The 26,883-nt window shown below is 50.8% G+C and overlaps 12 protein-coding genes across 18 annotated transcripts; 8 read left to right on the forward strand and 4 right to left on the reverse strand.

Moving 5' to 3' along the window:
* Window positions 1-350: 350 nt before the first annotated feature.
* Window positions 351-5,045, forward strand: LOC117898264 (phosphoinositide 3-kinase regulatory subunit 4). Its single transcript, XM_034807518.1, has 9 exons — window positions 351-563; window positions 622-808; window positions 870-1,330; window positions 1,384-1,969; window positions 2,026-3,036; window positions 3,087-3,300; window positions 3,362-4,001; window positions 4,063-4,677; window positions 4,749-5,045. Exons 1-9 carry the CDS (start codon window positions 466-468, stop codon window positions 4,975-4,977), a joined length of 4,041 nt encoding a protein of 1,346 aa, XP_034663409.1. The 5' UTR covers window positions 351-465; the 3' UTR covers window positions 4,978-5,045.
* A 545-nt stretch (window positions 5,046-5,590) lies between these two features.
* LOC117899301 (G2/mitotic-specific cyclin-B3) lies at window positions 5,591-8,092 on the forward strand. The gene has a single exon (XM_034809220.1). The coding sequence runs from the start codon at window positions 5,891-5,893 to the stop codon at window positions 7,616-7,618; it is 1,728 nt and encodes a 575-aa protein (XP_034665111.1). The 5' UTR covers window positions 5,591-5,890; the 3' UTR covers window positions 7,619-8,092.
* A 1,298-nt stretch (window positions 8,093-9,390) lies between these two features.
* Window positions 9,391-10,519, reverse strand: LOC117899304 (calcium-binding protein P). Of its 5 annotated transcripts, none has more exons than XM_034809228.1 (2): window positions 10,035-10,519; window positions 9,391-9,962 (listed from the first exon to the last, which is right to left on the reverse strand). In XM_034809228.1, exons 1-2 carry the CDS (start codon window positions 10,488-10,490, stop codon window positions 9,513-9,515), a joined length of 906 nt encoding a protein of 301 aa, XP_034665119.1. In that variant the 5' UTR covers window positions 10,491-10,519; the 3' UTR covers window positions 9,391-9,512. The 5 variants fall into 5 exon arrangements, with proteins under 5 accessions (XP_034665119.1, XP_034665117.1, XP_034665118.1 ...); XM_034809226.1 differs by having other exon boundaries at window positions 9,391-9,876; window positions 9,919-10,519; XM_034809227.1 differs by having other exon boundaries at window positions 9,391-9,930; window positions 9,979-10,518.
* A 377-nt stretch (window positions 10,520-10,896) lies between these two features.
* LOC117899307 (metacaspase-1) lies at window positions 10,897-11,604 on the forward strand. The gene is made up of 2 exons (XM_034809232.1): window positions 10,897-11,219; window positions 11,250-11,604. Exons 1-2 carry the CDS (start codon window positions 11,042-11,044, stop codon window positions 11,528-11,530), a joined length of 459 nt encoding a protein of 152 aa, XP_034665123.1. The 5' UTR covers window positions 10,897-11,041; the 3' UTR covers window positions 11,531-11,604.
* Window positions 11,601-12,906, reverse strand: LOC117899302 (basic salivary proline-rich protein 3). Of its 2 annotated transcripts, XM_034809222.1 has the most exons (2): window positions 12,577-12,906; window positions 11,601-12,546 (listed from the first exon to the last, which is right to left on the reverse strand). In XM_034809222.1, exons 1-2 carry the CDS (start codon window positions 12,835-12,837, stop codon window positions 11,818-11,820), a joined length of 990 nt encoding a protein of 329 aa, XP_034665113.1. In that variant the 5' UTR covers window positions 12,838-12,906; the 3' UTR covers window positions 11,601-11,817. The 2 variants fall into 2 exon arrangements, with proteins under 2 accessions (XP_034665113.1, XP_034665112.1); XM_034809221.1 differs by having other exon boundaries at window positions 11,601-12,906.
* A 244-nt stretch (window positions 12,907-13,150) lies between these two features.
* LOC117899305 (carbonic anhydrase 6) lies at window positions 13,151-19,466 on the forward strand. Its single transcript, XM_034809230.1, has 6 exons — window positions 13,151-13,156; window positions 18,000-18,004; window positions 18,437-18,598; window positions 18,652-19,153; window positions 19,203-19,282; window positions 19,329-19,466. The coding sequence occupies exons 3-6, from the start codon at window positions 18,455-18,457 to the stop codon at window positions 19,434-19,436; spliced, it is 834 nt and encodes a 277-aa protein (XP_034665121.1). The 5' UTR covers window positions 13,151-13,156; window positions 18,000-18,004; window positions 18,437-18,454; the 3' UTR covers window positions 19,437-19,466.
* LOC117899309 (glycine-rich cell wall structural protein) lies at window positions 13,279-14,019 on the forward strand. The gene is made up of 2 exons (XM_034809235.1): window positions 13,279-13,680; window positions 13,750-14,019. The coding sequence occupies exons 1-2, from the start codon at window positions 13,566-13,568 to the stop codon at window positions 14,007-14,009; spliced, it is 375 nt and encodes a 124-aa protein (XP_034665126.1). The 5' UTR covers window positions 13,279-13,565; the 3' UTR covers window positions 14,010-14,019.
* On the forward strand, window positions 15,542-15,894 carry LOC117899308. The gene has a single exon (XM_034809234.1). The coding sequence runs from the start codon at window positions 15,594-15,596 to the stop codon at window positions 15,810-15,812; it is 219 nt and encodes a 72-aa protein (XP_034665125.1). The 5' UTR covers window positions 15,542-15,593; the 3' UTR covers window positions 15,813-15,894.
* On the forward strand, window positions 16,297-18,330 carry LOC117896050 (sodium channel protein Nach). The gene is made up of 7 exons (XM_034804059.1): window positions 16,297-16,511; window positions 16,572-16,778; window positions 16,838-17,027; window positions 17,083-17,216; window positions 17,269-17,762; window positions 17,818-18,102; window positions 18,155-18,330. Exons 1-7 carry the CDS (start codon window positions 16,297-16,299, stop codon window positions 18,328-18,330), a joined length of 1,701 nt encoding a protein of 566 aa, XP_034659950.1.
* An 89-nt stretch (window positions 19,467-19,555) lies between the features above and the next one.
* On the forward strand, window positions 19,556-20,968 carry LOC117899303 (histone deacetylase 11). The gene is made up of 2 exons (XM_034809223.1): window positions 19,556-19,866; window positions 19,923-20,968. Exons 1-2 carry the CDS (start codon window positions 19,714-19,716, stop codon window positions 20,763-20,765), a joined length of 996 nt encoding a protein of 331 aa, XP_034665114.1. The 5' UTR covers window positions 19,556-19,713; the 3' UTR covers window positions 20,766-20,968.
* Window positions 20,969-21,012: 44 nt separating this feature from the next.
* On the reverse strand, window positions 21,013-24,686 carry LOC117899300 (nicastrin). Of its 2 annotated transcripts, none has more exons than XM_034809218.1 (7): window positions 24,495-24,686; window positions 24,187-24,282; window positions 23,435-24,124; window positions 22,566-23,379; window positions 22,296-22,507; window positions 22,020-22,230; window positions 21,013-21,683 (listed from the first exon to the last, which is right to left on the reverse strand). In XM_034809218.1, exons 1-7 carry the CDS (start codon window positions 24,556-24,558, stop codon window positions 21,659-21,661), a joined length of 2,112 nt encoding a protein of 703 aa, XP_034665109.1. In that variant the 5' UTR covers window positions 24,559-24,686; the 3' UTR covers window positions 21,013-21,658. The 2 variants fall into 2 exon arrangements, with proteins under 2 accessions (XP_034665109.1, XP_034665110.1); XM_034809219.1 differs by having other exon boundaries at window positions 21,013-21,857.
* A 134-nt stretch (window positions 24,687-24,820) lies between these two features.
* LOC117899306 (60S ribosome subunit biogenesis protein NIP7 homolog) lies at window positions 24,821-25,588 on the reverse strand. The gene is made up of 2 exons (XM_034809231.1): window positions 25,432-25,588; window positions 24,821-25,380 (listed from the first exon to the last, which is right to left on the reverse strand). The coding sequence occupies exons 1-2, from the start codon at window positions 25,485-25,487 to the stop codon at window positions 24,894-24,896; spliced, it is 543 nt and encodes a 180-aa protein (XP_034665122.1). The 5' UTR covers window positions 25,488-25,588; the 3' UTR covers window positions 24,821-24,893.
* Between the last annotated feature and the right edge of the window lie 1,295 nt (window positions 25,589-26,883).

Consider the following 26,883-nt stretch of genomic DNA (forward strand, 5'->3'; position numbering starts at 1 on the left):
GCAAATCAATGAGGCAAACGAATGCCTGGGCCATTTGTCACCTGGATACATTGTGGGTTCGGTTCGAGTAGATGTCATGGCCGATTCGTTTCGACTAAAATATCTTGCAGTGTGCTCGTTACATAAATTTATAATCAGTTTAATGGGTCGGTCATGCATAGCTGAAAGTTCTAAGCTGGCTGTCTCAATTTACTTTCTATTGTTAGAAATTATAGTCTTTAATTATAGTCAATATTCTTTTATAAATCGTGATTTATAGAATTTATAGCATGTATATATTTATAGCACGCATTCAAATATGCTGAGCCCGCGAACGACAGCACAGACTAGTATTTTCTGCCATGTGGTATTTTTTGGTTATCGCGAACAGCTGTTATGGTGCGCAGAAAATTAACAATAATTCCACTTGTTTTTCCGTAAAATTAATCATTTTCGGCACAACAACGAGGTGCAAATGCGAATAAAATGGGCAATCAACTAGTTGGTATTGCCCCCTCGCAGATCTATGCGGTGGAACACTATTTTTCGGGCCAGTTTGGCAGCGAAATCACTTTCAGCTCCAAGTAAGTATCTGTTGAAGGAAAAAAGTCTGTCCATGTTGACAAATTCGTTTCGTCGCAGTATGGGAAGTACACGTTTCTTCAAAGTGGCCAAGGCCAAGACCGAGGAGGGTCTGATTGTGGTCAAGGTGTTTGTGAAGCATGATCCCACCCTGCCACTAGAGGATCATAAGGAGCGGCTGGAGGGCATCAAGAAGACCCTAAATATGGCGAATGCTGTTAACTGCCTGCCATTCCAGCGGGTGGAGGTTTGTCCATTAATCAATCTCAATTAGCGAGTGCCCCGCTCTTATCTGTCAAGTGTTCCAGCTCATCGACAAGGCCGCCTACATAATGCGAGAGTACGTGAAGCACAGCCTCTACGATCGCGTGTCCACGCGCCCCTTTCTCACGGTGCTGGAGAAGAAGTGGATCACCTTTCAGATTCTGTGCGCCCTCAACCAGTGCCACAAGCAGAAAATATGCCATGGGGACATCAAGCTGGAGAATATATTGATCACCTCCTGGAACTGGATTTTACTCTCGGACTTTGCCTCCTTCAAGCCCACATATCTGCCGGAGGACAACCCAGCCGATTACACTTACTTCTTTGATACGAGCAGACGGCGCACTTGCTACATTGCTCCAGAGCGCTTTGTGAAGACCCTGGCCTCGGACGATGATGGGAACAATGGCAACATGTCGGTGATCCACACGGACTCCATCATTCGCCTGGCGCCCAGTTATGCGGGAAATACTCTGCTCCCTGCCATGGACATTTTCTCAGCGGGGTAAGTAGGTGAAGGATCTAATTTGGAGACTCTTATTTATGTTGAACTCACAGCTGCGCCTTGCTGGAACTCTGGACCGAAGGAACGGCTCCGTTTGAGCTCTCCCAGCTGCTGGCCTACAGGCGGGGCGAGCGCGATCTGGTGGAGAAGCATTTGGCTGGCATCGAGAACGAGAGGCTGCGCAATCTGCTGGCCTCCATGATTGATATTCAGGCTTTGAATCGGAAGAGCGCCGAAGACTACTTGGACCAGGAGCGGGGGCAGCTGTTCCCCGAGTATTTTTACTCCTTCCTTCAGTCCTATTTGCAGATGTTCAGCTCGACGCCCATCATGTCGCCGGACGACAAGATCCAGTGCCTGCACAAGGACATTGGGCATTGCATCAAGGTGCTGACCCAAGCACAGGACCTCACCCCCGAAGAGGATGAACAGGACGCCGAGCAGGAGAAGAAAGATCCCACAATGTGTGGCCGTCTGCCGCCCGAGCACGATGGCCTTATCCTCATCATCACGGTGGTCACCTCTTGCATTCGAGGCCTGAAGCAGTCCAACACGAAGATTGCCGCCTTGGAGCTGCTGCAGAAACTGTCCAAGTACACCACATCGGAGACCATATTGGATCGCATATTGCCATACATTGTAAGAGTTCCTTTTGAGTCACGAATTCTCTCCCGTTTCACGTACTTTGATTGCAGCTAAATCTCGCACAGAAGTCACCAGCGAAGGTGCAGGTTCAGGCCATCGAGACGCTGACTGCCTGCCTGAGCATGGTCAAAGACATTCCGCGCAGCGATGCCAACGTCTTTCCCGAGTACATTCTGCCCTACATCAGCGATTTGGCCAGCGAGTCGAGTGCGGTGATTGTGCGCGTGGCCTTTGCCCGCAACATTGCCGCTCTGGCCAAGAGTGCCGTCTACTTTCTGGAGGAGACGCAGCGCAATGCTCCGAATGAGATGCCCACGCCACGCTACGAGGCGGAGCTGAATGCCCTGCATGACATTGTGCGGCAGGCGGTGCTCAGTCTGCTGACCGACTCGCAGCCAATTGTCAAGCAGACGCTGATGGAGTCGGGCATCTGTGACTTGTGCGCCTTCTTTGGCAAGGAGAAGGCCAACGATGTGATCCTCTCGCACATCATGACCTTCCTCAACGACGAGGACAAGAACCTGCGCGGAGCCTTCTACGACAACATTGCCGGAGTGGCCGGCTACGTGGGCTGGCAGGCATCGGACATTTTGGTGCCGCTGCTGCAGCAGGGATTCACGGATCGCGAGGAGTTTGTCATTGCCAAGGCCATACGCGCCGTGACCATTCTCATTGAGCTGGGACACATCAAGAAGCCCGCTGTCACGGAGATTGTCAAGGAGACGGCCTGTTACCTGTGCCATCCCAATTTGTGGGTGCGCCACGAGATCTGCGGCATGATTGCCACCACAGCGCGCAACCTCAGCGCCATCGATGTGCAGTGCAAAATTATGCCAGCGATTGGCGCCTTCCTCAAGGTGCCGCTCATCCAAGTGGAGAAGGCGCACATTCTGCTGGACTGCGTGCAGCCGCCCATACCCAGGCAGATCTTCGACAGTGTGCTGCGCTTCCAGGACATTCATCACTTCCTGGGCGCTCTCGAGGATCGCGCTCGTGTACGCAGCCAGACAAGGCACGGCGCGCTGCCCCAATACGAGGACATGGGACAAACGCTGCGGAATGTGAGTTAAAAATTGAAAACCTCAAAGGAAATATTAACAAACTCTTGCAGCTCTTTCGTCGCCTCACTTCTGAGGGCTTGACCGATCTGATTGAGATGCAGCTGCTGGCCATGAAGCCCTTTTTGATATCCCTAAAGCACAAGGCCTCGCAGGATCTGGATGACTCCGCCTCTGGCAATGGACGCATTGTGGTCAGCCGCAAGCAGGTGGCCTGCCACGAATATCCGCTGGCGGACAAGGCCATCAAAATGCCTGCCGAGAATCGTATGTGCACAAAACTTGGAATTTCCAGCAGATTGTTCATTGATTCCCATTCGTTTCGCAGGTTCCAGCGAGGGTCATGCCCCAGCCATGGTGTCGCCAGCCTCGGATGCAGTGGCTACTCCCCTGGGACCCGGAGGCATGGCTGGAAGTCCGGCCACGGGAGGCATGACCTTGGGCGTGCCAACCACAACTGTCAGTGCAGCCACTTCCTTGGGGGAGTACACAATGCCGGAGCGCAACTGCTGGCTGGAGCGCTCTTCAGAGTGTCGCAAGGATTTGGAAACGCTGACCCAGAAGATCAAGAGCCGCTACAATGTGCTGGCCATCTCGCAGCGCTGCAGCTACGACAAGCTGGTGACGCCCTATCCGCCCAACTGGCGTCTCAACGGCACTCTGGTGGCCCATCTGCACGAGCACTCCGAGTCGGTAATCAAGCTGGCACCACTGCGGCCCCATGGCTCGCTCTTCGCCAGCGGCAGCATCGATGGCACCGTGCGGCTGTGGGACTGCAGCAAGCTGAACGGCAATCAGGGCATCAACAAGTCCCGTCAGGTGTACTTTGCCAATACCCCGATCTATGCCCTGGCCGCCTGCGATAGCGGACAGTCGTTGGCCGTGGGCGGCAAGGATGGCAGCCTGCTGATGATGCGAATCGATCGCAACTCGGCCAAGATGACGCTGCAGCAGGCCCTGGAGCAAAAGTGAGCAAGAGTATGTTGTGTGTGATACCTTCCATAACCTGTGGATGTCTCTCCCTTCCAGCGAACACAACGATGGACCCGTGGTGGATATGCATGCCTATGATCAGGCCACTCAAAGCGTCATTGTGTATGCCACGCTCTACGGCGGCATTGTGGCTTGGGACACGCGCATGCAGCACAGTGCCTGGCGTCTGCAGAACGAACTGCGGCACGGGGTCATCACCACAATCTGTGCAGATCCCACCGGCTCCTGGCTGGCCACGGGCACCAGCGGCGGCAAGCACATCTGCTGGGATCTGCGTTTCCGTCTGCCCATTGCAGAGATTAAGCATCCGGCAGACTCGTGGATCCGGAAGGTGGCCTGCCATCCCACGGAGCCTTCGTATCTGATCTCAGCCTCGCAGTCGAATAACGAGGTGTCCGTGTGGAACATCGAGACGGGTCAGCGACAGACGGTGCTGTGGGCCAGTCCCGCCCCGGTGCTCACCAACACCAGCCTCAACGATCCGGCCACAACGTGCGGCATCCTCAGCGGAGTTGTCGATGGAGCGCCCTTCATTCTGACGGGTAGCTCGGATCAGCGCATTCGCTACTGGGACATAGCGTCGCCAAAGAACTCTTCGCTCAAGGTGCCAGCAGCCAATGATAATCTGACGGATGTGGCATTCAACTACAGGCAAGTTCCATTTATGGTTATCTTCGTTGATTTTTAATTGTTATTTGAAACTCTCTGCGACCCTTCTTTAGTGCTCGCCTGATTGATGGCAGCCAGGTGATTGAGGAGCAAGTCATTTCCATGGGCACCGGCGAGTCCCAGCAACTTCGCACATCTACGGAGGAGAATCCCCGATCCGGGCCGGATATGCCCACGGCCAGCCATCGGGACGCCATCACGGATCTGCTCATGTGCAAGGACAAGGGCCAAATCTACATAGCGTCGGCATCGCGTGACGGTGTCATCAAGCTGTGGAAGTAAACGCCTGCTAATAGTATTTAATTATTCAACTGTGATTAGCCTAATAAACTGCAATATGTGTATCCGTGATCGAGTTCAAGTTATATTCTTTTGTGCCGTTCGTGTGCACATATTCAAAATTGTCAGGACGTTGGCGACAATTTTGTTCCAGCTATCGATATTTTGTTATATGGAATGTTGGGCAACAGGGATGCAATTCCCAGCGAGAAAACTTTGCTGGACAAAAAGGAAATACCAATAGGGATCGATTGTGATCTTTTTTTATAAACAGTAATCCTATGAAGAGGATCCATTGCCCATATACGTAGCAATCCACTCCCACGTTTACTGCTAATTTTGTTGGTTGACCTTTTAAGTTTTAAAGTTAATCTGGAAACATTCCAACAAAAGGAAGTCGTAAAAACTAGCCAATCCTGTGGAGGATTTATTGATAAATCGGACAAAACTACTGTGCTAGCGCTGAGTCTCGTAACTAGCTGGTAATATCAAATAGAACATCAAAATCGAGGAATCTGATTTAAGACTACGGTATATTTACGGTATATTTTATAAATATGAAGGAATATTTCTGAGGGTTTTGCGTTGCATTTTATCGATAATTCCGCGGTCACACTGCCTGTCAAGACGCGTCTCTGGCGCTGTTTTTCGATTTTCTCGTATTCTTTATCTTTTCAAGCGCCGTTATGATCAGCGGCGGCCAAGCGTCATAATACTCCAGGTGAAAAAACATAATTAGTGAGTTTGTGTGACAACGACTGCTTGAAAACAACAAGAATCACATCGTTGTAATTAAGCTGACCCAAAACTGTATCTGAAACGTGCGAAGGACTAAGCAACGCGACTAGAGCCAGCGCAAAGCGAGAATCTGCTGGAGGACCAAAAGTGACAACAACAAAACACAGACTTTTACAAAATGGCGCCCACAAAGGCATCCACCCGGGCCACCGCAACCAGTCAGGCGGCCAAGAACTCGCTCCTCGGCCTGGGCCCCACGGGCACACGCAAGGGTCTGAGTCGTCGGGCGGCGAACAACAACAATTGCAACATCGACCCCAATGTGGAGAACATGCAGACGCGGGGCAAGCGCAAGGCCGACAACAGTCCGATCAAGAACGAAAAGATCAAACGCTCTGCCCTGGGCAACCTTACCAACAATGTAAAGATCATGACGCTGCATCAGGGGGAGGAGGATGCCAACCAGCAGCTGGTGCCCAAGAAGCCCACGGCCCAGCAGCTGCAGGCCCTGCTGGATGCTAAGAACACTGACAACCTGAGTATAAATGTGTTTGCCAACAACAAAATCATGACTCGCGCCTCAACCAAGACAGACGATTCAGTGGAGAACTGCCACAAGGTGTTGGACAAGTTCGAGGAGGCACTGGCTCGGCCCAAGCTGCGCCCGAAGGCAGTGCCCAGCAAGAAGACCGTTTTGGGGGAAGTTCCTAATCCGAACCAAGTCCAGATTCCCATCTTGCCCCCTCCCATGCAGAGTCTGGCCGCTCCCCAAGCCCAGGCACAAGGAATGGTCATCAAGCCGGTGCGTCGCATCTCCAATGACTTCAACAAGACTGAGGATAGCCTATACATGTCTGCCCTGGAGGACGTATCCACCTCCGACTCGATGCGCCTCTCGGGCAACTTTGAGGCGGCGCGTCGGCGCTCTGCCAAATTCCAACAAAAGACTGAACAGCCCATAGTGGAGGCTGCAAACCTCGCTGCCGCTGCTGCCTTGGCGCCAGTGATTCCACTGCGCCCCGTGCCCAAAGATGTGGAGGATTTTGACCTGAAGAACTGGGACGACCCCTTCCAGGTCTCGCACTACGCCATGGACATCTTCAACTATCTGAAGACACGCGAGCCAGAATTCCCCATCGAGGACTACATGCCGAGGCAGATCCACCTGACCACGTGGATGCGGACCCTGCTGGTTGACTGGATGGTCGAGGTGCAGGAGACCTTCGAGCTCAACCACGAGACCCTCTATCTGGCTGTGAAGATCGTGGACCTCTATCTGTGCCGCAAAGTGATCAACAAGGAGATGCTGCAGCTTCTGGGGGCCGCTGCCTTCTTCATTGCCTGCAAGTACGACGAGCGCCAGCCGCCCCTGATCGAGGACTTTCTGTACATTTGCGACGGGGCCTACAACCACGACGAGCTGGTCAAGATGGAGCGCGAAACGCTGCGCATCATCAACTACGATCTGGGCATTCCCCTGTCCTACCGCTTCTTGCGTCGCTACGCTCGCTGTGCCAAGGTCCAGATGCCCACTCTGACTCTGGCTCGCTACATCCTGGAGCTGTCGCTGATGGACTATGCCACAATTGGGTTCAGCGACTCGCAGATGGCCTCGGCCGCTCTCTTCATGGCCCTGCGCATGCACGCCGGTGCCGCCAATCTGGAGCAACAGACCTGGACCTCGACTCTGGTCCACTACACGGGCTTCCAGTTGGCGGAGTTTGCCGAGATTGTGCCCGTACTGAATGCCGGACTCCATCGCAAGCCGCGGGCCACAATCAAGACGATACGCAACAAGTACTCGCACAAGATATTCCACGAGGTGGCCAAGGTGCCGCTGCTCACCAACCAGGAGCTCTTTCAGAACAACCTCGATCTGGAATTGAACGCGAGCAATCAGTCGTAGGACGTAGGACCACCTCAAAGATTAGCCAAATTAATATCGAGCAGCACCAAGTTACGCTTCAGTTAGGCTCTAAGACGCTTCAGACCCAAAAAAAAATATTAAAAAAAAAGCAAAACCCACCTCGAAAAAAAGACTAAAACGAATCCACCCTTCCCCCCATCCTTTGACCCCTTTTCCCCTTCCTTGCCACATTCTCTTACAAGTTTTTATATTTTATAATTAATTATTATTTGTGACATTTTGCATTATACTCGTGTGTTTTCGTTGCATAAATATTATGTTAAGAGCGCTCACTGTTCCCCATTTATGTTTTACTGTTTAGTTTCCTTTTATTCATATTTTTTAACAAGCCGAAACAACGTCCCATCAGTCATCAATCCCCCCAACCGCTCTACAGCTAAACAAATTATGTTTTTATTTTATGATGTAAGATGTATTCCAGCATTTAATAAACTTATATCGTAAGCCACCAAAGCAAAGCAGCAATGGATCGATCGTATTCCTAGGACAACTCGTAACACTGACAACTAACAGAGGCGCGTGTGTCCTGTACAACCTGGAAGGCGGCGCGCACCGCTAACAGAATCATCAACCCTCATCGCATCATCCTACCCATGTGTATTCCTATGTATATGTTGTTAATGCTGCTGTTTTTTTACTGTTTTGTTACGCCATTCATGGACTTTCCTCTCCCACCCCCCAACTAACATGCAAACACCGCCGCGAGGAATGCTCCATGAATGATGATAGCGTTGCATTGTCATTGTCCAAATATGTAATTAGTTATGTACCGCACTCCATGTTATGTATGTATGTATGTACCCAATAAACATTTACTCACTGTGTGTCCGTTCGCAAAATAACCAACTAAATGTGTCGCCAATGCGGGTGGTAGAAAGTCGAGCAATAAGTCTATGGTAAGCATAATCTATTCCAGTTTTTCTTTGTACCCAAAATCTAAACTGTTTCGTTTTCTTTTGTATCCAAGAATCAGCTGAGATGTCTTCAGGACAGCTGGTGCTGTGTGAAAGATCTTCAATTAAGGGTGAGTCCACAACCTATTCTATGCTCTATGCCACTTCTCATTTAACTTGCTATCCCTTAGATCTTGCACGGGAACAGCTGATGCCAGCGGCAAAGGACATTAAACTCTCGCTCTCTCTCTCTGGGAAATAGGTTCGATCCATAACAGGTAAAACTATCACCCATAATCTATGCTGCTTTGTGTGTGTTTCCCTTTGCTTTCTGTGATTTTGGCGCGGTCGTCTGTCATTTTAGCGCCAAAATTTGTTAAGGATTTGCGCGGCAGGCTGCGCATGCGCCGCAAGACATCACAGTCGGGAGGGTCCTTGGTACTTGGTACCCGTTCCAGTCCCAATCCGCTGCACACACATAACCGATTTCTGTCGCTGCAATTGAGACTGAAAAGGGCACCACCGTCTGTCTGGCATGTCCCTCGGTGTGTGTGTGCCTCTGACGTTGATTTTCTACCACCTTTCTTGGTCCTACGACTGCGGCTGCGTCTTTGCCTTTGTGCCGCTCCCTTTTTGGCAGCCTGCCCTGTCAGGTAGCTCCCTGTTCCTGTTCCATTGTGTCCTCTCGCAAGAAAATAAGTAAGTAAATGTGTTCTGTGCATGTACATAGCCATGAAGAGCTGAAATTAATGCATATTGCTTTATTTCTTTCCGGTTCGGCCTCTCGTGTCTCGATGTCTCTGTCGTCCTCTGCCCAAGGTGCAACTGGGAACCGGGCAACATTGCTAATTACTTTGGTTGGGAGTGCGCAAAAATCAAGTTTATTCAAAGGCACACAGAGATGCTCGTACAGCTGCCCCTTGCCACAGAGCTTCCAACTTATGACTACGATTCTCCTCCTGCAGATTGGACCTTCCCTTTCAAAAGGCCGGTGAATTGAAGGCGCCATTGTAGCCGCCCCCATAGCCGCTGCCAAAACCGAAGGCATTGTGGTTGTTCAGGACATCGAAAGGGCCCTTGTGGACGCCATCCTCCTTGTACTCGGTGTTCATGGAGAACCTGTGGTCCCAGTGCTCCGGATCCTGGGCATTGTGCGACGGATAGCGGCTGTGGTGTCTTCTGCTCTCATGAGGCGCCGCAGCAGGAGGCGCAGCACCGGGATGCACCACCACTGGAGGGCCTCCAGGAGCTCCAGGAGCTCCTGCTGCATAGCCAGGATATGCCCCGGGCTGCGGATAGCCGGGAAATTGAGGCAGATAAACTCCAGGATAGGCGTAGCCGGGATATCCTGAGGGATAGGCAGCTGCAGGGGATGGATAGGCGGGAACTCCTGGCTGTTGATACGCGGGCACTCCTGGCTGCGGATAGGAAGAAACTCCCGGCTGTGGATAGGCGGGTACTCCTTGCTGCGGATACGCGGGCACTCCTGGCTGTTGGTACGCGGGTACTCCTGGCCGTTGGGATGGAATTCCACCGGGATAATGAACCGGAGGCTGCGGAGAACCTGTGGCCGGGTAGCCAGGAGGCGGATAAGTGCCAGGCGGAAGCTCCTGCCCGGGATACCCCGCTGGCTGCTGTGGCCCAGCATATCCTATGGAGTTGGAGCCACCTGTTCGCGGGGTGTAACCGCCCTGCTCGTGCCCATGTGGCCCATCGATGTCGGCGCTGCCATAGCCCGCACCTGGCTGCGTGCTGTCCGGATACAGATTCGAGTTGAGATTGGCCCGCTGGTGGTGGCGACTACTGCGGATGCCGCCAGTCAGCGTGGATGCCAGGTTGAAGTTGGTTTCCTCCTCCTCGCGGCTCTCGTCGCGACTCAGCTGCGAGGCCTGGCTGCCGACGGCCAGGAACAGGGCCACAATGAGTGCAGCGAACGCGATTACACTCCTCCAGGCCATAATGTCACGGTGAGACTAAGCCGCCAAAGCTCTCAGCGCGTGTATTTCAAGCTCAAAACAGAAATCGAATGTGTCTCAGGCGAGTTCGTGTTTAGGGTTATCAATGGGGGGAGCGGAGCTCAATGGCCTGATAAGAGTGCTCCATCTTGGAGTGTTTCCAAAGCTGAATGAGAGAAGATTCTGGGAATCGATTGAGGGTCTCTTGGGCTATTCCCAATTGTTGTCTTTCGAAGCATAGATGTGACGACAGACCTATGGTAATTTGCAATCGATTGAGCCACAACATAAATGGGGAAGTTCCCTCAAGTTTCTTCTATGCCCAGCATGGATCCCAAAACAGATCAGATCGGAGAGAAGCGCTTTCTCGAACGACCTTATTTACTACTTAGACACCCAGCGAAATCAGCATTATGTCTGTGTGTACTCGCAGATCGTCCAAGGTTATGCTACTCCACTCAGGCTGCTTATCGCCAGTCCCGCAGTCTGCCCGAAGTCTATAAAAGATCGCGCAGAAGCCTCAGAAGATCGCAAATTCTATTGCGCACTCAAAGATGAAGCTGGACGCGAGACTGTCGCTATCTATTGTCGTGCTACTCCTCGTGGGAGCAGCCAAGGCGCGACCCCATTTCGACAAGATTGCCGGAGCGCTGATCGATGCGTTGGATCCTTTTTCACAGCACCACGCACAACCCCCAATACCGGGACACGCCCACGGACCAGGACACGGCTATGCACCAGGCCACGGCTACGGACCGGGACACGGCTACGGGCCGGGTCCACTCATCCAGGAGGGCTATGAGCAGGGCTACGACCACTACTACGGCGGAGGAGGAGGATATGGCTACGGATATCAGCAGGGACCGCCGCCAGGAGCTTACGGCTACTATCCTCCACCTGCTGGCTACTATCCACACAGGCCACAGGAACCCTACGCAGGCCACCCACCCAGGGATCGGAACTACAGTCAGGACTATGGAAGATCAGCTGGAAGAGCTGGAACACCTGCATCCACTGGCGGCTACAAGCAGCGGGGTTACTAGCCTTCACCTGTGAAATGTTACAGACATAATCTCTCACCCCTCCCTGCCCTGCCCTCCCCTCTTAATCATCTTTCCATCTGTTTGTGTAATTTATTAAATTATAATTCGTGAATCTTCGTCAAGAGTCTTTGTTCTCGGGAGCTCCCGAACCTGTTTACAGATCACCGATCCGAAACGATCCGTTCCGTTGGCACAAAGACGATCTTGAGCCCCGCTGGGAAGGCCCTGCCTATAAATATTCAACAATTGCAAAATTTTCTACGAAAGAATCTGCCCCGAATCGTAATTCATCTCCGCTCATCGATGCTGTCCGCGCGCAACTCCTGGCTGGGCGGTCGATGGATGTATCGCGCAGAGCTGGGAAAGATGATGTCCCGCAGCTGGGAGTCCTCGATGGAATGCAGCGATGGCTTCGGCGATGGCCTGGCCGTGGGCTGAGGCGGCAGCAGCGGCGGACGATTGGTGCCTACGATGAGAGTGCTCTTGGTGGTCGCTGGCGGTGGTCGAGGCTGGAATGTGGGCCCCACTGAGACAGGTTTGGGTGTCGTTGGAGGAGTGACGATGACTGGCGGCGGTGTGCTAGATCCTTCGCCACTGGGATTCTCCCAATTTGTATATTGATCGGTGGGATTAGGTTGATTGTTGCCGTTGCCGTTTCCATTTCCGTTGTTCTCCCAGCCAGAACCTGGTGGTGGTCCTTCTCCATCTCCCCATGCATTATTCATTCCACCGCCACCCCATCCTGGTCTTGGTGGTCCCATTCCGCCGCCTGCCCAGTTGGGTCTGGGTGGTCCCATGCCTCCTCCTGGTCCGCCACCCCAGCCTGGTCTTTGTGGTGGTCCCATGCCTCCTGGTCCTCCTCCCCATCCTGGTCTTTGCGGTGGTCCTCTTCCATTATTGAATCCTGGCTGATTATAGTTGCCGTTGCCACCCCACTCCCAGCCTGGAGGCCAGCCTGGTGGAGCTGGCTGTCGCCCAGCATTGGGCGCCGGAGGAGGTCTGCGTCCGCCCATGCCGTGTCCATGTCCATGTCCATGGCCCATGCCCATGCCTGGCCAGCCACCGCCGCCCTGCTGCTGTTGTTGTTGAGCGTAAAAGTTGTTGTTGTGGTTGAAGCCATTGAGGACGCCGTTGAGTGCTCCAAAACCGGGCAGCTGCGCAACCACGGTGAGTCCTCCGGCAGAGGCCACGGCACTGCCCGCCGAGGTGAAGGCAAACTGAGCGTCGCACGTGCGTATCCCGATCCATTCGAGGCAGATGATGGCAAATAGAATAGAAACGGAAACCGAAACCGAAGATCGCGTCATGATTGAGTTGAGTAATGGAACGATCGCCGACGATCGCCCAAGCACTACGACAGGCGGATTCTAACTGTGGGGGGGAACTTTTTCCGCTGTATGCGATAATCGGGGGAATGCTTGAGCGGTCACCGAAAACCTGTCTCCGTGTCTCTCGGCTTTGGCGGCGCGAGAAGAGAGCAGATCGCTCGCTCTCTAGCGTTGATCGTGGCGATGATCATCATCTTCATAAACAAACAAAAACCGAAAAGAAAAACATCCACTCAAGCGAGGCAAAGTGCTTCGTCTTGGCTGCTGATGATCTTTTGGCTGATGTTATTATTGCTGTGTGGCCGGGGGATGGGGATGTCCGATCTACTTGGTCGATCGTTTGGCTTGGTCTTCCAGTGCGTAGCGCATTGTGCTGGCGGTGCTGGTGCTGGTGCGTGCCCTGCATGCTGATCGTGACAATCCGTCTCATATATATTCAGCATAATCCATTGAGTCGCGACGCTGACCGGTGCGAGCGTGGTCTGCCGCCTGATCTTCCAGAGATCCCGATTGTTTAGTTTTTTATGGGAATACGAGTACTTAACGAAAAATAAACCATTTAAAAGTGCTAGAGACCGCAATGTGTCACCATCTTCATCAGCATAATCGCTCACCAGATCCCAACTCCGTTCCAAGGGTATAAATAGAGGAGCGCTGCGTAGATCGTGGCCAGAACCGGGTTAGAAACGCACACAGGAAGAACCACCATGAGAATACGAGCTCCCTTCTGGATGATCCTCACGCTGCTGATTGCCAGCTGTGTGGACTGGAGCAGTGCTCTGTTTCTGAAGGGTTGGAAGAAGTCCAAGGGCTATGGAGGAGGCCAGAGCTATGGAAGCAACCATGGATATGGGAACCCCGGCTATGGGTACAATGGCTATGGGAACGCAGGGTATGGCTACAGCGGCTATGGCAACTCTGGTTATGGAAATTACGGGAGCTATGGCAACTATGCTGGTGGCTATGGCTATGGCTATCCATCGTATCAGTCATACGAAGGCGGTTATAGGGGCGGCAGACGACCCAACTCTGGCCAACGCAAGGGACGCACCTACTCGGAAATCGCACGAGTCCTGAAGCCCGACGGCTACGTGGGTCTCGGTGGCAGTCGCTTCCTGCCCCGCACACCATTCTCAGTCTTCTGGGGCTGAGCATTAACTAAGTTTTAAGTTTATTTTTTAAGTTTTTCACCATTATGCATTATCTTGAAATAAAATAAGAGAAAGTTTTGATCTACTAATTGGCTATGCCAATTAATTATAACTCCATCTTGTTATGTTATGTGTATCACTTGAGTGAGGCTGCAATTCGCTTTTTATAGTCCATAGAAATTTATGATCACTCAATGAGCACTCGACGGGCAGCGCGTTCATCACCGGCACGTGATGGAAATGCGAATGAGCAGTGTCGTGCCTCCGTTTCGGATGTTGGCAGGTGGATTGGCCCCCTGCTGCTCACTCGGTTATTGGGATAGTTGCAGTGCATTCCCCCTGGATGACACTTGAAGACCTTGAAGGCCCTGATCTGTCTGGTAATTCCATGGAGCATTGCACACTCATTTGAGTTACATTTATGCAGAATATTTAGCTGTGAAGATGGGGACCCCTGGGGAGAGCTTTCAGCGAGAAGAATTTATTGGAGTGCTTCTAAAGATAAACCCAAAGACCTTTAAGCTTAGATTTGTAATTGTATTGGAATGAAAGCTAGCTCTAATCCTTTGACCATGGGGAATTTGCATGAATCACAGGAAAAACGTTTGGAAATTCCTTTGTTCTAATTATTCACATAAGGTAGAAGCCGCTTTCCCATCTGTATAATTCCGAGAACCAACTTATTAATCCAGATATTTCGTTCACCAAGTAACTGACACTCACACTTTTCCCAGACCCCGAACTGAATATTTTTATGATCATAATGAACCGAAACGGGGTGTAGTAAAGTGGCATCATCTGACTGGATCATCATGGCATACAAGTGTGGTATATATAGACCTTAAGTACCCAGTGAATCAGTTCCTAGGACTTCCCCCCCGGCGCACTTTGAGGAAGCGAAAACACAACAAACCAGATCTGAAAAGAGCTCGAGCCAAAGCTGACATTACAGGAAGGAATATTGGAAGAGTCAAAGTATGTTAGGCTGCTTGGCTCCAACTATGTAGACATGGAAGTGGCAATTGTTTATGCAAGAATTTGCTAATATGCGTACGTACGTTCGACTCTCCTCCACTCGGCGCACCTACTCGTACGTCATTAGCCCAGTCGTCAGAGTTGTTAATTAGAATTTAAACAGTGAGAGAGTCTCAGTGCTCGCGCAGCCAAATCATTCACCTGGCAATTAGAGTCAAGATCAGGTGCATAGATCCGTATGGTGGATGTGCTGAATCACCAGAAGACCGCTGGAACTACTCGTACTCTCAGTCGTATCTATCGATCGCATAACGGCAGGCAGTGTGAATGACTTGCTTGCGGGCAGCGTGTCAGTAAATATCGAGAGGAAACAAAACGGAGAAAAATGATCGTAAAAAGCACAACGATCAGACGTGAGCGGAATGAGACGCGGGGCAGCGCAGTCAGTTCTTTCGGATTCGCCAAAACCTGATTGATAAGCCAACAGCTGAGAGCGGCAAGAACCGATCGGTTCAGTGTACTCCCCACATCCGAATGGATCCATATAAATAGGACAGTCGGCGGCGACACTGCAGCTCAGTTCTCGAGGCAACATCTCCCCAAGCAGCAATGTCACTCACCAAGGGATTTATTCTTCTCCGCCTGATGGTCGTTCTGGTGCTTCTACTATCAGCAGCTGCCGCTTCTCCTGCCCGAGGCTACTACAGTTCCCCACAGCGCGGCGGACGCAGCTACACGGACATAGCCCGCGTGGTCAATCCCAATCCATATGCCTTCGTTGGAGCCCGCAACTATCCGGGGCAGCCCTTCTGGCCAGCGGGAAAATGATCTACTTTGAGAAGTCGAAAGACTGGACTCAGGTTTAGATGTGCAATGGACTGAAATAATACTCTAGAATAAATTAAGCTAAGATATAGAAATCACAACTTAGACAGTGAGTCAAAAACTCTGCTGAAAAAGTATTATTAAAAGGCAAAAATAAATGTGAATTACTTAGAGACCTTCAAGGAATTGTTTAACTGAAAACCAATACAGAAATATTCCCGCTTCCCGTGACAATAGAACCATCAAAACTCAACGAATATTTGGTTTACTCAATGAACTTCCTTCCCTTGTCTATCCCCTAGTTGCTCGAAGCATATTTTACCCACACATTAACACTAATTAAGCCAGTGTTAATGACTAATTTCCATTAGGCACAACAGCCACGCCTCCAGCAGCCACTCATTTCCAATGGAAATCAATCAAAGAAGCTTCTTCAATCATCAGTCAGCAGTCAACAGTCGCAGTCCGAAACGGAAGACCATTGAAGATGGCCATCAATACGGAGGCCACATCCACTGCCATTTGGTGGATCAAGAACCCAAAGGAGTCCAGAGGCAGAAGGAAAAACAAGAAGGGACCTTCTGGGCTGCGCAAGCAATCCCTGGGCTCCGCTTTTTGCTTGGATATGGCAGATCTGCTGCGGAATATATCCATGCAGGGATACAACAAACTATTGTCGCCAGATATAACACTGGGACAAAGGTTGGGAAAACTCATCCAGGACTCATCAGTACTCTTGACTCTGGCTTTCCCTTTTTGCAGAATGATTTGGTTGCTGCTGCACACCGCCACCACGGTCTCCCTCATCGTGGTGCTATCCCTGACCTGGGAACAGTTTGTGGCGCAATCGTTTGTGACCAATCTGAAGGATCCGCTCTATCCCGTGGAGAATGTGCCCTTTCCGGCAGTCTCCATATGCTCCAACAATCGCATTTCCAGAGAGGCAGCCTTCAGATATGCGATTGAGTTGTGAGTTCAACAGCTAGTCCTTTACCCTCTACGATTCTATGAATATTTCTTGTGCACAGACAAGCCAGAAGTCCCATAAGTCGACCCGTGGAGTACTATCTGGAGCGTCTGATGTTCTTGCGAGAGTTCTATGTGCATGTGGGTGTCGTCGTGGACACGGACGACTTTGGCAGCTTTCAAACGTTTCTCGATGTCTTTGGCACGTGGGACAACGAAACCTTTTACGACACGCGACGCATCATGAAAATGGTGAGCTTCAGTAGCCAATTATGTTCTGATTTATGATGTTTGGCTCCCCCCTTAGCTCACTCCCAAGTGTGAGAACTATGTGCTCAAGTGCACGCTGGCCAATGTGGATATTCCGTGCTTCAGCAAGGCTGCCTTCCAGGAGAGCCTCACGCAGTACGGTCCCTGCTGCACCTTCAACATGGAGAACAGGTTGAGTTTTCGCTTGAAGAAATTCACCAAAATAAAAGGCTTTCCCCAACAGACTCAAGCAGCGCAACTTCAAGAACCGCTTGGCCAGTGCAGAGCTCGGTCTGACGGTTGTGCTAAACTCCAGCCACTCGGATCACTTTGCTCCCATTCTGAACACCGATGGATACATTGTCCTCATCCACAGTGCGGACAATTACGCTTCAGTGACCTCCTCGAATGCGCTGGAGATGTTTCCGGGCCAGAGGGAGGAAACTTCGCTGCAAATCCACGCTCGAGTGGTGGACACGGACGACAGCTTGAGCTCCTTCTCCCCGTTTGGGAGGCACTGCTACTTTGACCACGAGGCCCAGACATCCAGCAATGAGCAGCAACGGCTGCTGAAGTCCACTTACTCCTTCCCCAACTGCGTCACCAGGTGCAAGATTCGTAGCGTTATAGCCCTGTGCCGCTGCCTGCCCTTCCAGATGCCGCTCGAACTGGTGGAGAACCTCGATGGGGTTGTCTACTGCACACTCGGGCATGTGCCCTGCATCAATCAGTACATGTGTGAGTGGATGTAGTCTCTCCCACCAACCTCTTCTCATCATTACTTCTCCCACAGTCAAGTGGCGCAATGTGCTGACAGAGCGGCACATGATCCCCGGTCTGGAGCGGGAGATCGAGGAGGCTTTGTACTGTCCGCAGTGCCTGCCCTCGTGCAATGACGTTCTGTATGGCGTGTCCTTGAGCGCCTTGCCCATTGACAACTATTTGGCCACGCTGAAGCTGGATGGCAACAACCAGTCGGAGTTCGACTCGGATATCTCCGTGCTGAGGGTCTACTTTGGCGATCAGTATGCTCAGTACTACATCCGATTGCTCAACAATGCTTGGTTCGAGGTGTTCAGTGAGTCTCTGCTGTAGATCTCAGCGATGTAGTCTTCATGTGTGATTTCCAGGTACCATTGGCAACATCATGTCCATCTTTGTGGGCTTCTCGATGGTGGCCATCTTCGAGATTCTCTACTTTCTGTCCAAGCACATTTATATTGGCTGCCATCGCATTGTCGAGAAGAATCATGACGACAGAAAGGCCAAGGCGCTGGAGGAAAAACAGCTCTACATATGTCCATAGGATACAATCTGGAATGTCCAATAAACAGACAGCTTTAGGCACACTTTTCGAATACAATCAACAATAAATTCAAACAAATTACTCAATTTTCTAGTCGTTTGTTCAGTGTATCCAAATTTTCTGTATGTTTCATGTGGTTAGATATTTCGCCAAGGTCTCGGAGCTCTCCAGTCCGAACCCCGCCAGCTTCAACTATGATAAGCAGGGCAAGGACTGGCAGGTGCAGCCTGGCAAGCAACAATCTCCCATTGCCTTGGTGCAGAGTGAAGTAAGAAGCATCCATTTGCAGTCGAATCGTTTGGCTTAAGCTCTGTCCCAAAGGCACTTCGTTACGAGGGTCCTCAGTTGGTGTTTTTCAATTACACGAAACCCTTGTACAATCCTTACGTGACCAACAATGGGCACACGATACGCATGGACATATCGGCCACAATCGAGAAGCAGAATCCCGCACTCGCTGGCTGCAATCTGGAAACGGTTTATCTGGCGCAGCAGCTGCACTTCCACTGGGGCTCCGAGCGGAGCCAGGGATCGGAGCACACCATAGACAGCCAGCGGTACGACGGGGAGCTGCACATTGTCCACAAGAACATCTCCTACGAGAGCAACCAGGAGGCAGTACATCATCCAGATGGCTTTGTGGTGCTGGCGGTAATGCTGCGCTGCTCGGAGGTTCCCCAAGTGGAGTCGCCGGCGGTGAATGAGATTTGCAAAGAGGTGAAGCTGCTCCCCAAGTGCTACGATTCCTCACTGCTGAAGGCTGAAATATCAATGGAAGATCTCTTTGCTGGCATCGATATGGACAAGTTTTTCACCTACAAAGGTATGTAGAGTTATCTGAGAATCAAAGACTAAGGTTTATCCTCTCTTAGGCTCGCTTACCTCCCCGCCCTGCTGGGAGACAGTCGATTGGTTTGTCTTTCCGGATGCTCTGGACATACCCAAGGAGATTGTGAGTAATAATGTCAGGTCTTTCGTTATTGATTCCTTTGTTGCAGTGGCAGAACTTCTGGCAGCTGAAGGATCGTCGAGGCAGGCGTCTCATCAACACGTATCGCGACATGCAGGCTTCCAACTCACGTCCTGTGTATCTCTGTAAATTGTAAAATGTGAATTATACATTTTGAAAAGTGCAACTGCTGCTACCCACCCCACAAATGTTAGCTTTCGAAGCTTTCAGCTACCCCTAGAACGATGCCTTGAAAGCTTCTTGGGACAGCTGACGCCCCCGCATTCAACCCCCAGCCGAGGCGTCGTTGAATGCATTTTCCAGCTGCGTAGCAAATCAACTGGTGTTCCGCACGGAAGTGTTTCTGCACTTTCGTTGGCCACAGTCGAGAAAAAAGATGAACGGAGTGGACTTGGAGGGTGCAACACTTCGCAATGAATCGCCAGGAAGTTGTGTGGGTAAGGAAGGAGGATGCCCGGGTGCCCGGCAAGCTGCCAATTGTCTATTCCAAGAGCTACGCAGTGCGCTTCCATGGCCTTGAACGCCTGCACCCCTTTAACGCGGCCAAGGGCAAGCACATCCACAAGGTATGTATGCCGCACCCCTGGCCCACACATCACGCACTCAATCTATCCTCCCGCAGGCTCTTTGCACCGAACTTTCGCTGGCCGAGGGCAGCTTCTACGAACCGGAGGAGCTCACCAAGCACCAGCTGCGCCGCATCCACACGCGCGAGTACCTGCGCTCGCTGCGCTGGAGCCTGAACGTGGCCCGCATCGCCGAGGTGTCGCTGATGGCGTTCGTTCCCAACAAATACCTGCATCAGGGCTATCTGCGTCCGATGCGCTTCCAGGCGGCCGGCTCCATTCTGGCCGGCAAGCTGGCCCTGGACTATGGCTGGGCCATCAACTTGGGCGGCGGCTTCCATCACTGCTGCTCGAACAGGGGCGGCGGCTTCTGTCCCTATGCGGACATCTCCCTGCTGATTGTCCGCCTCTTCGAGCAGGAGCCCTGCCGGGTGCGCCGCATCATGATTGTCGACCTGGACGCCCACCAGGGCAACGGACACGAGCGCGACTTCAACAGCTGGGAGACCGTCTTCATCCTGGACATATACAATGCCTTCATCTATCCCAGAGACCACATAGCCAAGCTGAGCATCCGTTGCGGCGTGGAGCTGCAGAACCAGACCGAGGATGAGGTCTACTTGCGGCAGCTCAGCCGCTGCCTGATGCAGTCCCTGGCCGACTTCCGGCCCGACGTCGTCATCTATAATGCTGGCACCGATGTGCTTAAGGGGGATCCGCTGGGCCACCTGGACATCAGCGCCGAGGGTGTGATGGAGAGGGATCGCTTGGTGTTTAGCACATTCCGTGCCCTGGGCATTCCGGTGGTCATGCTGCTCAGCGGTGGCTACACCAAGGCCTCCGCTCGCGTCATTGCCGACTCAATTATCAATCTCCGTCAGCACGGATTACTGGACTAAGGGTAGAACATTCACTTTAAAGAGAAACTCTATTAATATTTAAATGTTTTATGTGTCTGACATGGAGCTGTGGACTCACCTCAATGGAAATGGAACTCTGGCTGATGGAAACGAGCGCTGTGAAAGGAAACATGTTGAGTGATTGCTTAGAAAATTTAATACCCCCCAAAAACAATTTATACTGCGGCAGATGGTGGGGTTTCTGGTGATTCCAATGAGATGGTTTAGATATATTTAGATCAGGGAGTTTGTTTTAAATGCATCTCCCATTGGACACTTGGTTTGACACCTTATCAAAATTTATTAACCGTACATAAGTTAAAGTCGTTATTAGAATATAGTCACTATTCGCCTATGTCTTCTATGAAGTTATGATTTTCAGATCATTAAGTTCAGTATCGTTCGGTATCGCAGGGGATGCAGAAGTTAGCATAAATAAGTAACTCCCTGGACTTAGGATTATACATACATACATACATATTTATAGCAGCAGTATTTTGTCAATATTTGTACTGACATGAGTGTGTTCCTTGGCATCCGTAGAGAGTTTTACATTATGTATCTTTTGTCTCTATGTACAATGCAAAAGCGGGCAGGGCACCGAGGAGCGTAGACCGGGAAAGGTTTAACGAACGTTTCTTCTTCTGTATGTGTGTGTGTGTGTGTGTGTGTGTGTGGGTGTGGGTGTTGGATTATGTGTCTATTATTTATATGTATATGATACAAAATAGTCGCTAGAGGCTAATTTACTCGTTTAAAGATACAAAAATACATACAAATAAATTGTTCACTTAAAGGTTTAAATTAGAAAGAATTAGAATATCATTTAGTGTCTTTTAGTTAGATCACTTTCAGAGTGGGGGGAGAACTTCCTTATGCGCGATCCGCTGACACTAACAGGCCGTCGGGGGCGGTAACCTAGAAGAGCACACACGTGTCAAAGAGTTGGGTTGGTGGTTCGATAGCTAACTACTCTAAGAAACTTCAGTCGCATAAGATCAGATTTTTGCATGCAGATTTCTTGGTTATGAGTCGCTCGACATGATGATGACGTCGCTGTGGCAGCGGCTGTGCACACCTCAACCAAACAATCTAAAAACAATAAATCTCAAATAAATATTACAATGAAAACAAATTAAAAGAAAAGACTAGAGAAATGTCTTTTTGGGAGAGGCTCCCGCAAAAGTTGATGGAGAGTTTGTTTTTGCGATGGTGCGGTGCAAGCAGAGGCGGGCGCTAGCTGATGAGACTTACGCGGCATTGCTTGCCGGCAGATCCTCGAAGAGGACTTCCGAGCGGGAGCTGATGATGTACACCAGGCAGAAGGAGAGAATGAGCACCACAATGCCGACACTCAGCGTTGTGATCTGATGCACACTGGACGGACGCAGGAAGATGCGTGCACTGAACAGCGACCAGGTGGACTCCGTCCATGTAGAGTAGTTGCCCGAGCGCCAATCGTAGTCTGCAAAAGGGAACGCAGGCATAGTATAAGCATGAGTTGATGGGGAAGTTCCTTCCGCTGCTCACCATCAATCAGAAAGGCTGGACTCAAGGCAGAGCTATAGTTCTGTGTGGTCAGACGGCACTCGCCGCCACCATTGAAGCCGGCAAAGTAGTGCAGCGGCAAGACGGTGCAGTTTTCTTTGGGTATCTTTGGCTGCTGTTGCGAGAGCAGATAGCCCAGCACACGGTAGGTCCATCCGGATGACTCCTGTGGGCCACCCAATACGCTCACATACCTTTAAAGAGCAGCAGTTAAAATGGACTTAAAGTAGGAAAAGAAAATTATAAGCTTACCGCATTGGAGGCATAGGCAGACCCTTGGGACTGCCCGGATAGGAAGCGGCCCTGAAGAGTGGACAGTCGGCCGACAGCAGGAAACAGTAGAAGAACTCGTCGGACAGCACGGGATTGGCCACCTTGCTGCCCGTGTACTCCTTGCCAGTGAGCGTCTCGTAGAGCGCCATGGCCACAATGGAGGACACGTTGCGCACTTTCATTTGCAGTGAGTCAGCCCTGAAGCCCTTGGTGTCGCTCACGTCCAGCAGCATGGTGAAGTCTTGACTGGTGTTGCCATAGGTAAAGGCCACGTTGTCCACATCATCGTAGATGGAGTGATAGTACTTATTGGCTGGCTTTGCATTCAGGATCAGAGCGGGGAACCTTGGATCGCGCCGCAGGAAGGACTGCGCCGATGTGGGCGGTATGTGGTAGCTCATTTCCGACTGGATGTTCAGATTGAAGCCATAGCGCGGCGACTGGGCATAGCTGTTGAGCTGCTGCAGCAGCTTCTGAGCGAGTGGAGTGCCACTGAGGGCGTGCAGCTTGATGTTGGCTATGTCGTCCAGTGTGCCAATGTCCAGCATGAACTCAATGTTGTCGAACGTGATGGGGGCACGGTGAGCAGACGCCTTGGGAAAAGCGAATCTCTCCACGTCGTAGACAAAGCGCTGGGATCCGATATAGTCATAGGATTCACCATTGAATGTCACAAAGAGCACATTACGCTTGTTGTCGGGCAGCGAGCTTTGAGGAGGCAGCAGCTGCCGGAGAAGATTTGCCACCTGCGTTAATATGGCCAGTCCCACGAGCGAGTCCATGGCGCCCAGACCTGCGAAGAGTGTTATTGGTAATGGTAATTGGTAATCCCTGAGCTCTGCACTTACCCACGCCATCAAACATGCTGGCGGTATCCAGGCGACAGCTGACCAAAATGAACTTTTCCCTGGTTATAATTTCATTTACTTCCGAGTCATCGGTCGTGATGTTGCGCGGATATACAGTGGCATAGACATTGCGACCCTCGAGCGGGTCGCAGTACTTGCTGCCGCTCAAATTGTTGATGAAACGGGTGCGCCTTATGCACACTTCGGAGCTGACGGCGGCCGACATAAAGGACTTGACCTCGACGGCGCACAGACTGCGCAGGGCATGCGTCTCGTATTCGAAGTTGTTGAACTTCTCGAAGCACTGCTCCAGCTTGGTGATTTCCTCAGTGTCGGCTATGTAGTAGATGGGAAAGGGAAAGTCCTCGTGCAGCAGGCCCGTGCCCCAGGGATTCCAGCTGGTGGCTGGATTGCTGGCATCACAAGTCTCGCTGTTGTTCAGGCTGCTGTACTGGTTCGGGCAGTTCAGCTCGTGCGAGAATTGTTTCATATTTTCGGGTTTGTTAATCAGCAGCACCACCGAGATGTTCTTGGGTCCGGCCTCTATCAGCCGCAAGAGATTTTGTCTGGTGAACAGGTGCGGTGGTATCATCGGGGCGTACGGCGGCGACGGAGGACTGGCGAGCAGAAACTCCAAGTCCGCCTCAACTTTAATCAGATGCAACACGCCCACTGAACCCGCGTGTGTGGCTGCAACGAAGCGGATTCTATGCTTGAAAGGCATTCTCTATAGTCATGTAGATAATACTTACAGGAGCAGCCAGTCTGATGGGTGCCGTTCAAGCGTCGAAAGCAGCCCGCGCCCACAATGGACTGGTACATCTTATCGCGCGTACGTTCGCCTTGAGCTGCAGAGAGGGGAGGGAATCGACAAACAAACGACGAATTATGTGAGTCAGCATTGTTGTCTGGTCAATGTGGCTTTGGGTCCACCAAACGTGGGTGTAGCAGGCTACAAGTACAAGAGTATGCGACGCCAAAAGTCTGGCGCTCGCACGTCTGTCTCATTCTACCCGTATAACTGAAACACCAAACGAGAGGTCTGCCAACAAATTCTTACCGACAGCAGCGCCGTGCAGCAGCATTAACAGCCATATTGCAGCCGCTTGTACCCGCTTTTCCATTGAAAGACCTTTGCCAGCTGTTTTCTCTGCTATTTGTTTGCGCTCACTGACCAGTTCTTCTGCTGCCAAAATAGTTAAAATTGCTCACAGAAACAAAAACATTTTACCACTTTCGCGCTGAGTGTTGGGTAAGCATTGAAAGTGAACCAGTGTTGCAGGCGGTGCCGACCCAAGAACCAGAGTTGCACACGACATTTTTTCGAATATTTAAAACTAAATCTGCCCTACAATTAATATAGACTATCATCAAAACTCTGCCGAATCGTGTTTCCAAATTCTTGTAGGACTTATTATTTACTAAAACATGATTACAGCTATAGTGTTCAAGTATGCATCTAAAACAGCGAATCTTCGGCACGAATGTACTCGCCCAGGTCAGATTGGTGGTAGCAGACTGCCGTCAGTGGATCAGCGGTCTTGCAGTCGGTGGTGGAGCGTGCCAGAACGCCAAAGCCCAATGGCAAATCACTCATGGAGTACACCACCACTCCCTGGTACTGTCCAGCGTTCTCCGTGATTCGCGCCAGACCCGATTTTGGCACGTTGTTGCCGTACAGGTACTGCTGTTCGAAGGATGGCTTCACCCACACCTTGTGCTGTGCGTACGGTGCCAGATAGTAGAGCGCTGTGATGTGGAACTTCAGTTTGTTGGTCTTGGAGAACTTTCCAAAGCAGGTGCCCACGCTGACCAGTTGCTTGCCGCTGAAGCACTCGCTCAGCTTGAGTATCCGCTCGGACACATAGTAAACGCGGTCTCGCATCTCTCGGAAACAGTAGGTGCCGTCCGGGCGGTCAATCAGCTGCGTGACATTTGTTCCAATGCTGCAAGGAAGTTGATTAATGCCATGCCAATCGTGTGTTTTTGTTACCTACTATTTGTTCAGCTTCTCGAACAGAATCTTGGCACGCTCGTCAGATAAACGCTTCATTTTATTTAATATAAAAACCGAAAACCAAAAAGTGCGGAAACTACACGTGAGAGTTTGGTTCGTGAACGAAAACAAAACAGTTCATTGCAGTGAGCGAACTGAACAAGTTCACCTTAACCCTCTTAGACCACATTAAAAAAGGCATGGCCGAACAGGCTTAACTTGAGTTAATCCGTAGAAAATTGTAATTTGTGTAAATTCTCCCACCCTGCTTTTTTACTTTCATCAGAATTTTGAGTCAATCTTTTGAGTGGGTCGACAATGGTTTAATTATACCCGGTACTCGAAGAGTAAATAGGGTATATTGTATTTGTGCGGATAACGGTTGTATGTAACGCACAGAAGGAAAAATTAATTAATTGCGGTTTAATAGTATCCAGCTTTTGACACAGTGAAAAACATGGAAACCAGTTACCTTCTACTGACTTCTGTTCGCCTGGTACTTGGTCTGAAAATTTTCCAGTTTTCGGCCATTTCAGTGAAGCAATTTCAAAAGTTCACAGTGGCGTCCCAACACAGATCGGCCAATTCTCGAACTACGTTATTTTAGTTCCAGAAATGACCGTCTTCATCGCGTGGGCGCCACTGTGCAAAGAGGTGACTGTCAATTTGACAAAAATAACAGGAGAGATTTGTTTTGTTGTTTTCTCCTTTATTTGTAGTCCGTCCAGGATGTGCCACGCCCCCTCGTGATCGGCACAATGTCCTGGATCCTTTGCGACCAGTTCGGGTGCAAGGACATTAAGGATAATGCCATTTTCATGTTGTTTTTTCTTTTTAATCTCTACAAGGCTATAGCTCAGCTGTTTCCTGTCGAAAAAGGACATGTCACGCCTCCTCGGGATCGGGAAAATGTCCCGGATCACTTCGGGTGCTAGGACATTAAGGATAATGCCATTTGAATATTGTTTTTCTATATAATCCCCTTCAACGCTATAACTCGGCTGTTTCCTGTCGCATCAGGACATGGCATGCCTCCTGGCGAAGGTACGAGTCTCCTGTATCGCTTGAGTCCATCAAGGACCACAAGGACTGCAGGATATGGCTGTCCTACGCTATTTTGTAATTGGGAACTTTTCAGCCTGAAAGTATGCTATACTTTTGAGAACAAAAGCAGCCCCCAAAAGATACTTCAGTTTATTGGCCTCTGCCCCTGACACGTCTCTGCCACTGCCTCTGCCGCAACTCTGCAGTGTGTGTTTCTAGGGGAGGGTGGCGAGCTAAAGGAGCGTGTTGGCGTGAGTAGTGTTGTTGATGTAGATGACAGATGAAGAAAAAATGTAAAATTTGACAAATAACCGCTAAGTTGCAGATGTAGTACTGAGTGCCGGGTATAAAAGTTGTGACGCGTAAGAAGCGTCTCACACGTCCCTTCTCGTTTTTCTCTATCAATAAT

The sequence above is a fragment of the Drosophila subobscura genome, chromosome O (genome assembly GCF_008121235.1).
Source record: "Drosophila subobscura isolate 14011-0131.10 chromosome O, UCBerk_Dsub_1.0, whole genome shotgun sequence".
Classification (NCBI taxonomy): Eukaryota; Metazoa; Arthropoda; class Insecta; order Diptera; family Drosophilidae; genus Drosophila; species Drosophila subobscura.